This window comes from Trichosurus vulpecula, chromosome 4 (genome assembly GCF_011100635.1).
Source record: "Trichosurus vulpecula isolate mTriVul1 chromosome 4, mTriVul1.pri, whole genome shotgun sequence".
Taxonomy (NCBI): Eukaryota; Metazoa; Chordata; class Mammalia; order Diprotodontia; family Phalangeridae; genus Trichosurus; species Trichosurus vulpecula.
In genome coordinates, this window is record NC_050576.1 from 168,363,717 (window position 1) to 168,375,917 (window position 12,201).

Genomic DNA, 12,201 nt, shown 5'->3' on the forward strand with positions numbered 1-12,201 from the left:
CTTTAGATGTAATAATATTAAGCAAGGTAACTGAAAATAAGCTGAATAGCTCAAAGGAAGTTGCATTTTATATTTTTAGGCAGATAAAATACACAAAACATCTGAACTCACAGACCTCTAACTGGAGAGACATTTAAAATACACAAAACACTTGAAGTCACAAATCTGTAACTGGAGAGCTATTCTTCAATGAGCTATTTTTCAATGCTATATATTTTTAATATTCATATATATTCTAAAGAACAATAACATTTTACATTTCCCTTACAAACCCTTATAGGAAAGTGCTTGTCAGCAATTTCTTTAAACCTATTTTAATTGTTCATGTAAGCTAACGTGTACTTTTATTCACCTAATCCTTGGGCCAGTTGGCAGCATAAACCAATTGTGATACTAGTGACAATATTATTATCCACCACCAAAACAAGAGACTCTATCTTCCCCCATGCAAATGGCTCTAATTCCAAAGAGGAAGGACTAATTCAGAAGCTATTTCTGAGACTAGTTTTAAATGAAGCAATAACTTGAAATCACTTTTTGGCCTGTAACCATAGTGATCAATTTGTGTAAGCAAGCAAAATACCACTGAAAAGTGTTATAATAATTTGTTTTGTGATGTGGGGGTAAAAATACATTTAATATTGCCTTGCTAAGGTACCTGTATTAACACTAATATCATTCCTCATTTAACTGACAAAGCAGGTTGAAAGATATAATGATAATAATAAAAATAGGAGTTTAAGGGTTTCTTAAACATAGTTGATTTAAAAAGCACCTAACTCAAAGCCTCGTTTTGAAAAAAGGACCCTACTCCATAGTGTGTCCTGTGCCAGTTCAAAAATCAACATAACTTTTATCCAGATACTAACATTTTTAGAGGGCTTGATTTAGAATTACAAAAAGAAAAATTATTTGTAAGATTCAGCTCAACTGGGTTTTTTTTTTCTGGAATGCTAGAATTAGTGTTTAAACCCACTCCAGCTCCCACCCAGAACTAGGTCTCTTAAAGCTTCTTCCAAAGCTTTCATTTCATAGATGAGGAAAGAGGAAGAATCCTCTCTCCAAGTCAGCAAAGAAAAAAAAGACTCTATCTGAACATCAACAGCACACTCTGCTGGCCTTGAGTCTCTATTATACCAACCAAAAACTGAAAGCCTGAACTTTCCAATGTTTTCCCTAAGCGAATATACCCCAGTAACAAAAATTTGCTATAAAACTAAACCCAAAAGTATGATTTTTATTTATTAAAAACATGTTTTATCTATAAAAAGTACTTAAAACAGACAAAAGAACATTAATTAACTGTATAGTTAAATGACAAATAATATTTATTTTTAAAAACACAAAGAGCTTATGCTTTGAAGAGAGAGCATCAGAATCTTGGAAATAAAATGGAAAAGAAAAAAACTCATGGGTTAGAGGATGAACTTTAGGTGAGAAAAATTATGAAAGTCTGTAAGAGAATTCAAGAAGCTTAGTCTGGTGCCCAGAGCAGGGCGTGAGGGAGAAACCTGAAAAATCGTTGTACTAAATAATCAAACTTTCTTGTATGCATAAAGTACGTGGAGAAACCACAGAGCTTGGGACATCTGAAAATGAGGAACATGTCTCTGCCACAGTATTTTTTAGGATAAAAAATTATAGGCTGCATGTAAGGTAATATAATTAATTTATGGGTCTGAATCATTTTTCCTTAATTTTTTTTCTTTTAATCCCACTCAATTTGAATAAAGTAGAAAACCAGCATTTTTTTTTACATCTTTTAGATGGTACTGAAAATGTCAGAGTCATTTTTCAGCCTAAGAAGGATGCTCCTGTGTTAAGTATACCTAATCAACTCCTTTACTTTGAGCTGTGTTTGAAGCTGAATTAATTTCAGAGGCTAAGCAAAATATGCTACACTAAACTTTATGAAGACATCATACCCAGGACCATTTGCATTTGCAAAACCTGGTATAGCTAATGAGAATTGTGATAAACCAGTCTGCAAATAGTTGGTGGAATTCTACTGGTATCCTATGGGGGAAATGGCGCATGTATGCACTATTCATGGAACTGTGAAGTGGTATAGCCATTCCAGAAAGCAATTTGGATCTATGCCCCGAAAGTCACTAAATTATTAATACCTTTGACCCAGCAATACCGCTACTTGACCTATTCACCAAAGAAGAAAAAAACCCATAAGTACAAAAATATTTATAGCAGGTTTTTTTGTAGTGAAAAGAATTGCAAACTATAGGGGTGCCCATCAATTGGGGTAACCTATTATGGTACATGAATATAATGAAACATTTGTGCTGTAATACTTGATAAAAGGGAAACCTTGGGAAGACTTATACAAAGTGATATAGAATGAAGTAAGCAGAACTTCGAGACTAATTTATGCAATAACAACATTGTAAAAGCAAACAACTTCAAAAGCTGTAAGAATGACTAATCATTCCAAGAGACTGATGACGATCTATGTTTTCCATCTCCTGACACAGAGGTGATGGACTCAAGAGGTAGAATTTTTGGACATTGTCAATGTTAAATTTTTTTTTTGCCTAATTATGCATATTTGCTACAAGAGTTTGTTTCTGTTTGTTTTTTTTTTTTTTTCCAATGGGGGTGGGAGGAATGGGAGAGAAAAGAAATGCTTATTAATTAAAAAATAAAATGAAAAAACACTTCTACTGGAAATCAGAGTAATTTTGTGGGGAGAAACATGTCTTTTTGTGATATATATAGGACATCTATAGCCTCTAGGATCAAATATTAACTCCTCCATTTTACACTTAAATGTCCTTGAAACTATCTCAGTCTTCTAAAACTTCCTTCCTCACACTCATTATTATAAATACACTGGTCTACTCACTGTTCAACACATAGGACACTGTCTCCCACCTCCTTGCCTGGCCACTGTGGCTGTGCCTGAGCATAGAATATACTCCTTCCCCATCTCCAACTCTTGGAACCCCTGTTTTCCCTAAGGACTTATCTCAAAAGCATTCCCCAGTTGATAAATGGTCAAAGGACATAAACTAGTGATTTTCAGAGGAAATCCAAGCTACCAATATCCATATTTTTAAAATTCTCCAAATAACTCACACCCAGAAGATTGGCAGAATTAACAAAAAAAGAAAATGCCAAATGTTTGAGTGGCTGTGGGGAAAAAGGCAGATCGATGCACTGTTGGTGATGCTATAAACCGGTCTAGCCATTCTGGAAAGCAGTCTAGAATAATGCCCCAAAAGTTACTAAAGTGTGTGTTCCCTTTGATCTAACAATACCACTAAGTAGACCTATACCCCAACAAGACAAAAGAAAGAAAAAAAGAACCTATGTGGATAAAAATATTTATAGCAGCTCTTTTTACAGAGTCAGAGAATTGGAAACTAAAGGGATGCCCATCAACTGGGGAATGGCTAAATAAATTATGGTATAAAAATGTAATAAAATGCCATTGTGCTATAAGACAGCACAGTTTCAGAAAAGGAAGGAACAGTTTCAGAAAAACTAGGAAGGATTTGTATGAACTGATGCAGACTGAAGTGAGCAGAATCAGGAGGACAATTCATACAATAAAAACAATGCTGTAAAAATGAACAATTCTGAAAGACGTAAGAACTCTGATCGATGGAATGATCAACCATGTTTCTAAAGCAGAGGTGTCAAAAGCCCAGCCCTGAAGGCTTGCAATGCTCCCTAGAGCTGCCAAAACCAGACAATGTAAATGAGAAATATTTAATAAATAAAAATACAATAGAGCACAGTGAGAAATATTCAATGAATAAAAATACAAAAGAACACAGATAATGTCAATATGTGGTTTTCTAAGTTAGTATGTGGTCCCCATATGTTCAGCAGCCTGTTTCTTTTTGAGTTTGACACCACTGTCCTGGAGCAGTGGTGTCAAACTTGCAGGTAACATATTGACTTAGAAAACTATAAATTAATCATATCTATGTTGTACTGTATTTTTATTTATTTTGGTAAACATTTCCCAATTACATTTTAATCTGAACCCATTGGAGTTTTACTGAGGGCCATGCAGAGAATTTGACACCTCTGTTCTAGAGGAGATGAAGAATATTACCTATCTCCTACCTGAGAAGTGATGGACTAATATGCAAATGAGCATGGACATTATGGTAATTTATTTTGCTTGACTATGCTTACTTGTTATAAAAGTTTTTTTTGGGGGGGGGGGCGATTTGGAGAGGGATGTAGGAGGGAAAGTGGAAAGGAGAAAGAGGAAATGTGATCACTCAAAAAAAATTTTTAAGCTAAAAAACAGAAAAACTATCAGCTCAAATGACATCTTCTTCAAGAAGCCTTTCTTTGTTTCTTCAGTTACTAGGGCACCCCTTCTGCAAATCTACCTTTTTTTCATTTAGCATGTATACTTATTTGTACCCAAGTCCTCTCCTGTCATTGGAATATAAATTCCTTGAGAACAGGAACTGTTTCACTTTTTTCTTTGTATCACCTGCATTTAGCACAATGATTGCCATATAGCAAGTGCTTAACGCTTAATAAATGCTTGTTAACCAAATGATAGGCTAGCAAAGAACTAAATAGTTTTAAAGGAATTGTTTTAATAAAAAAATGTAAATATGTGTTTTGCTAAAATAGCTATTTTAGTATATGATTTCTACCCTAGTTTCTGATACTCATTTTCACCATACCACGGGACCAGCTTAATAGCAGACTGGGGTTTACCACCCCAGTGGTAAAGATTAAGGCTTTGCTACTGCCAATCTAATCATTTACGATATCTGCTGCATTTATATCATCATTCTCCTCTTTTTAATAAAAGACATGGATAAACAGGAAGAAATGTCTTATATTTCTTCCTTACCAAGCTTACCAAAGCACTTATTCAAAAGGGCAGATATTTATAATGCCATCTCACATCCATTCCAAGTATATTTTTGCAGGGATTACATTTCACTTGTAACTGTTATCTACTCTAGTTTGTCTGATGCCAGGGAAAATTTTCAGGTTTAAAATATGGATTACTTTACCAATCTAGGTACTGGCTTTCAACTGACTAAAACCAGGCTATTTCCTTTCTCTTTTTTAACAAAAGTATATATGAGATAATGAATAATGGGGTTGTTTTTTTTTTAGTACTATGCAGTCAAGAAAGGAAAAAGAGCACGACTTTTTAAGATACCACATTTCAAATCTACGTTCCTTTTGTCACCATTTTGTAATCCAATGAATTTATTATATAACTATTTAATTAACATGATAAATATCATTTATGTCCCTGAACAAATAGAAATTTAGTGTCACATTATTGAAAGTTTATCATCTGACTTACTGGGTTTAGCTGAGAGGTTTAATTTGTTCAATAAATCTACAACATTAAGAGAAATGGCCACACACCCACACCTTTAACATTATGATGAGTAATAAATCATTCAACTTATAAAAAACAATTATTTTTTTCTTATAGGACTATAGATTCATAGTGCAGGGAAGAAAAATGCAAACTTTTTTTTCTAACCATATTATGAGAGTCATTTGTTATAATAATTTCACTGTACGATACGCTTATGACTTACTATGTAATCAACACATTCTACACTTTAAAGAGGAACTCAAGTCAAAACACAATTAGCAACACTGTCCATCTGGTAAGGAAGTTTCTAAAGAACAGTTACATTTTATTCTACACGTATTTCAAAAGTTTTCCACATTTCAAATGGAAACCACCAAAAAACTGCAAAAAGTCTGCAATTGTGAGTGAGTCGACAAGAAGACAAACAAAGGCACTTCTTATAACAAGTTGTCCAAAGAAAAGGAGTTACTCCTTCAGAACCCATTAAAGGACACTGAGGGGGCTTTTAGGAAACAGTTTAAATAAAACAATTACTTATAATACGGAATTTGGAAATTCCATAGACTCTCTCCTTTCACTGAGCATCAACATATGAATTATAATACATACCTTTTGTGGAGAAGACATTATCTTTTTTCCCAACGGAGAGTTTGGCTTCACAATCCTTTCTGGTGCAACTTTCATATCTAAATCCCATACATCCTTTGCAAAGCACTGACGCTTTCTAACCTGCAAAAAAACACACCAATCCAGAAGCCAAAATAAACTCAATATGCTGAAATAGGTCAGTTTTCACAGCACAGTAGAGCCCTATCAATGATTTCTATTCTAGGAAAAATTATAATGGATAATAGCTATTGGTGAGAAGACAGGCCACACTTTTTGTTCCAAATCTGGTTTTTAAAAAACCTGAGTGTGACCTACAATCTGTATAATTCTTCAGTGACATTTTTTTTCTCCTTTTGAAGAGACCTCATTTTATAGATGTCCCCTATATTCAGTGATGGCTCATATCCAAATTTATATGGCATCTTCGACAAGCAAAAGTGTGTAAGTTCTTGCCAAACAAAATACATTACCACATGACCATAACACATCTTTACTAAGATACAAAATTGTGGTTCATCTTGGACTGAATAAAAGAGGTCAGTTGTTGATTATGGAAAAGAATCACACTGTAATATGGTATCACCTATAAAATAAGAAAATGACACCCTTCCATAGGTTACTAAGAACCAAAAGAGAAAGTAGAGTCAAGGAGCCAATATTTTATAAGCCCAACCCCACCTACCTACAATTTCTGACAAAGTAAATACAAAATAGTTTGTTTTTATTATTAATTTTATGCTTTTTATAAATTACATGTTAGAAATAAATTGGAAAAAATAAACAAGGACTCATAACAATGAGGGGCTGTTTTATTCAAATGCTCATATTTCACAAATTATTACCTCTAAAAATAAAAATTTATATACAATAAAACTACATAAATTTGGACTCAAATAAATTGGAATATGTGACAATTCGGGGATGGATTGGACCAGTTTACCTTTCCAATGTCTTTTTTTTCCCCTAAGAGTCAGTTAAGCAAATTTATAGCATTAACAAAATTCTAGGGAGAAATTTTTTTAACTACTTAAGAAAATAAACTGCTCACTTTCTGTAACAGCAGTGACTTGGAAACAAAGTAGATACTCACTGACTAGGGGAATGGCTAAACAATACATGCTAAATGTATTGTTAGTTAAAACAATACATGAATGTAATGGAATGTTAATGTAATATGTGCTATATGATTGTGATTAATGCAGACACATGGAAAGATATACATGAACTGATGAAAAGTGAACAAAGTAGAGTCAAAAAAATATACACAACTGCATGATGTAAACAGAAAAAAACACAAAGTTGCAAAAGATATATTAAAAAACAAGTACAGCTTAAAAGAAGAGATCCCAGAGGACACTCCCAACCCACCCCTTCATAGAGGTGGGAAAGTTCATAGGTGTTGCATATTACATGTGTTTTCAGACTTTTTCAATTTATCGATGACTTGTGCTCATTTTTTCCTCTTCTTTTTCTTTCTTTTTGCCCTAAAAAATACTATTTATTATGTGATATGGCTCTCTAAAAAGGTGAGGGGGCACAAAACTGAAGGAAATTATGGTAAGATATCATTAGGAATGCATATTTTTTAAAAAATTTTAAACTGCTTTGGAAAGTCTCCTGTACTTTATTTACCAACAAATGACAAGCTGAGAAAATGATATACTAGAAATGTGAACTCTTTGAGGAAAGAACTTTATTTTTGTCTTTACATCCCCAATACTAGCAAAAAGCCTTGTACATGGTAGTTGCTGTGTTTCTCGATTTATATTAAATTAATTATAAGTCATCTTAAGGCTTTATTCCTTAAAAAGGCAATTCCCTAAGAAACTCTATCAAGTAACACATACCCCTACTCTATGTAAAGCTCTGTGTAATACAAGTGTGCTTCTTTTAAATATTTGGAAAATTCAGGCTTTCCCCTGATTTAGAATGGCCTTCCTCACAAACGGTCCAAATTACTCAGATTTTACCATAGGGAATACCAAATAGTAGAAATAAAACTAATAAAATCTACATACAAGCTAGCATGTAAGCATCTATTTTTGCATCTGTCTCTTCCTAGAAAGGCTAAATAGTTCTATTGCACACCAATATTTAACTCAACAATAATACTAATCACAATATATTCCAATGTTCACAACAAGAGCGAAGAAAATAATTCCATTTCTAGCAAAAAAAAAGTTGACAACAGATTAATTTCAGGGCGTATATCACCAATACATGTATTTAAAAAGCTGGCATATAATGGGCCTTATGGCCCATTCTTCTGTTGGAATTCTTTTCCTTGATGGAACGCTGAACTGCCACTATTAGTGAGTAGGCTCCACAGACATAAAATGCCCAAATTCCTCAAGTACAACTATGCACAGTGCAATTTATCTTAATGACATGTTATTATGAATAATCTGACACAACAATGGACTCCTTTGTAACGGTAAAAATGAAGCTAAAAGAAATAGTCTAATTTATGGCTGTGATATGACCCAGCTAATCTCTCTGACTTCCGCTGAAGTGTTGATTGATTCTTGACAACCATGTTCAGCTATATCTGGATTATTTCGCTGCCAATAAGCTTTGCTCACCTGCTGCTTGGTTTCTAAGGGACGAATCCTTTTCTTGTCTACTTGAAAATCATCCTTTTCATTGCTAAGCAAAGATGCCTGTTTCTTGGCAGATAATTTCGCTGCTAGTGTGATTTTTGGAGTGGAATCTTCTGTAATGGGACATATAAACAATTAATTGCCATGAGCCATTCTCAAACATAACTCAATTATATATTACTACACATTACACCTTGGCTCCAACTCCATTCTTCAAAAAGATGCCCGTTCTTAGAAGATAATTGCATAGCCATTGTATTTTTTGTATTTCGATCTTCTGTAATGGGACATATAAACAAATAACTGCCCAAAGTCATTTACAAATACTGCCTACTGGAATTTTCAAAATAAAATTTGCATCAAGATACAATATACTATAGAATATTTTTAAGATTTTTTGGATGGAAAGATAAAATGTTTAAAGTAATTTATTTGATAATAAATTTAACAAAGATACTGAAGATACTGACAGCTCCAGAGGAGAAAGTGAGGCTGGTGACTTTGCACAGCCCTCCCGCACTTAAATCCAAGTCACTTGCATGCATGTCATGGCATCACCTCCATGATGTCATGGTCTTCTTCCAGAATGAAGGACGAACAACAACCCTGTGAATAGTAGGAGTTGTCCCACTGGGGACCCAACTGGAACTAGTGAGTTGGGCAATATAGTTCTTCTCTCCTCCCACCCCCACCTTCCTTTTTTTCTTTCCTTCCTTTCTTCAGAAACATAGCAAGATATCTAAGGACCATGCCTTAAACTCAAATCACTCTGTTTCTCACAGATTGACTAATAGTAAGTCCCAGGCCAAACCCCACTGGGCCATTGTTTGAGCCCAGACTGATTCAAAGTGAATGAAAATAGGAATTATTTCTGTTTTGGCCAGAAACCCAAAGGGTCTTCCCCTCCAAGTTTGATTTTTTTTTTCTGAACTAGGTTAAAGAGGCCATTCTTTGCCTTAATCACTGAATGGGAGTTGCCTCAGTCAAAATGAGACCTGCTAAAGACCTTAGCTTTAAAAGGTCAAGGTATTCCACTGCATCTGGGGCCATCTCCAGTCACCATGATATGTATCTGGCCACCGACCTAGACTTTACTAGAGGAGAAAGTGAGGCTGGTGACTTTGCACAGCCCCCCTCACTTAAATACAATTCATTTGCATGTCAAGGTATCACCTCCATGATGTCATGGTCCTCTTCAAGGAAGGAAGGACAAACAACAACGTCTAATTAATGCAGCCTAAGATTGTGCGAACTTCTTTGGCAGCCATATCTCATTACTTGTCTCACACTGTCAGCTTGCAGAAGGAAAAAAAAACAAAGTCCTTTTTTCACAAATATATTTAAATATAGCCCTTTCCAGTTATTTCCCTGTTTCCTTCCAACTAGGCTTTTCAATGTCCATTCTGCTAAAACCCTAGTGTAAGCAAACCCTCTGCAACCTGTCTTTAGAAAAGTCTCTTAAAAATCATCAATGATGGGGCAGCTAGGTGGCACAGTGTGTAGAGCGCCAGCCCTGGAGTCAGGAGGACCGGAGTTCAAATGTGACCTCAGACACTTGACATACTAGCTGTGTGACCTTGGGCAAGTCACTTAATCTCAATTGCCCTGCCTTCCCCCCTCCAAAAAAAAAAAAAGAAAAAGAAAAAGAAAAAAATCATCAATGACCCTCTAATCACCAAGGCCTAGTCGCCTTTTTTGTTGGGCCTTATTTTTCTTGACCTTATTATTATTTTCTTGACATTGTTAACTACCCTTCCTTTCTTGAAATGCCTTTCCTCTTTGGCTTCTCTGACACCTCACCATAATAGTTCTCCCGCTTCTCTGACAGCTCCTTCTGGCTCATTCACATGCAATTTTTTTCTTCCTTCTCCTAAATCCAGACTTTTCCTAAGCTTCTGTTCTCAGTCTTCTTGCTCTTCTTTCCCTCTCCGCCTCCCTCCCTCATATACTTTCATGACTTCAACTACTCTTTTATGAAGCCAGCTCTCAAATCTTTAAATCTCTATTCCAAGTTTCAGTTCCAGTTTTCCGACTACCTAATGAACATTTCCACCTCTCATTATCATCTCCAACTATTTAAAACCAAATTCATCATCTTACCCCTAAACTGGCTCTTCATCCTGACTTCCCTATTCGTCCCATTCACCCAGGCCTCATCTTTGGCTCATCCCTCTCCTTTCACATCCAGTCAGTTAACATGTCCAAGAGAATTCTCCCTTTGTAAGAACCCTCATATCCATTCCTTGCTTTCTATCCCCACTGCTGCCAGCCCATTAAAAAGGAGTTCTTAACTGATTTGTTTATTTGTTTTTAATATTTTGATAACTGTTTCAATATAACTGGTTTCTTTACATGATTCTGCAAAGTTCATAGGTTTCACCAGACTGCCAAAAAAGCCAATGACCAAAAAAAGGTTAAGAATCCCCACCCTATAAGATGACAATGCAATGAATAGAAGGATCTACTGGCTTAGCAATCAGAAGGCCTAAGTTCTATAGCTGTGTGACCATGGCCAACTCATAGAACTAGAACCACAGAATCACAGCTTGGAGCACCTTTGAGATGTCAGATGACATTGGTACATTTACCTAATCAGAAATCCCATAAAATACAACATCAAGTCAAGTGTTCACTCAATTTTTAGTCAAGGACCTCCAACAAATAGGAGCCCACTAACTTCTGAGGAAGCCTCTTCCACGTCAGGACAGCTCAAATTGTTAAGAAGTACATGAAGCTCTGCCTCTCTGCAGCTTCTACCCTTACTCCTGGGCCAAGCAAAATCAGTCTAATCCCACTTTCATATGCCCTCCACATACCTAAAGGATGCCATCATGTTGTTCACTCCAAGTCTTCTTTTAGGCTAAAAATCCCTAGATCCTTCAATAAACTCTCATACGGCATGGTCTCCAGCTTTCTCACTACCCTGGTTTCCCTCCTCTAGACATATTTCAGTTTGTTGTCAATATTCTTCTTAAAATACAGCATCCAGAACTGAACAGAATTCTCCATGTGTAGTCTATCCAGGACAGAGAACAGCAGGACCAGAGCATAAATCAGATCCTGGAACTCTTCTAATACAGCTTAGGTTCACATTAGCTCTTTTGGCTTCCATCTCCTACTGCTGAATCATACTGAGTCTGCAATCCACTAACAACACATGCAGATATTTTTCAACAGACAGATCCAGTCACATTATGACATTCCGTCACAACTATCTGGGTCTCCGTTTCCTCATCTGTAAAAAGAAGGTGTTCGCAACTATTATGTTGGAAGCCCCTTAGGAGAAAGGATTATGTTATTTTTATAGTGCGTACCTAGAAAAGATTTGTGGTTGGACTAGAAGACTGGACTGGATTGTCAGTAATGATCAGTAACATGATCGGAGCAGCGATTTAAGACAAATTTAGTAGCAGGATACAGGATGGATTAGAGGGGTAGAGAATGGAAGCCAAGATTAGATAAAACCAACTGTAATATTCTCAGTGAGCTGCAAGTGCCTAAACAAGGGATCAGAGAATAAAAGAAGGCGGTAATGATATTAGGGAATTAAAACTGACAAAATTGGAAGACTGATAAAATGCAAAGGAAGAGACAAAAGACAAGGATTCAAGTCTAAGTAATGAGACTGATGGTGCCATTAAAAGAAAGATGTCAAGAAGA

General features: G+C 35.5%; 1 protein-coding gene across 1 annotated transcript in view; it reads right to left on the minus strand.

The window, feature by feature from the left end:
- The window catches only part of BRIP1 (BRCA1 interacting protein C-terminal helicase 1), a 219,706-nt gene that overhangs the window by 198,086 nt on the left and 9,419 nt on the right, over positions 1-12,201 (minus strand). The window contains exons 5-6 of the mRNA XM_036756123.1: positions 8,524-8,654; positions 5,942-6,061 (exon numbers count right to left, since the gene is read on the minus strand). Of these exons, the coding sequence (XP_036612018.1) occupies positions 5,942-6,061; positions 8,524-8,654 (251 nt within the window). The remainder of the gene's footprint in view (positions 1-5,941; positions 6,062-8,523; positions 8,655-12,201) is intronic.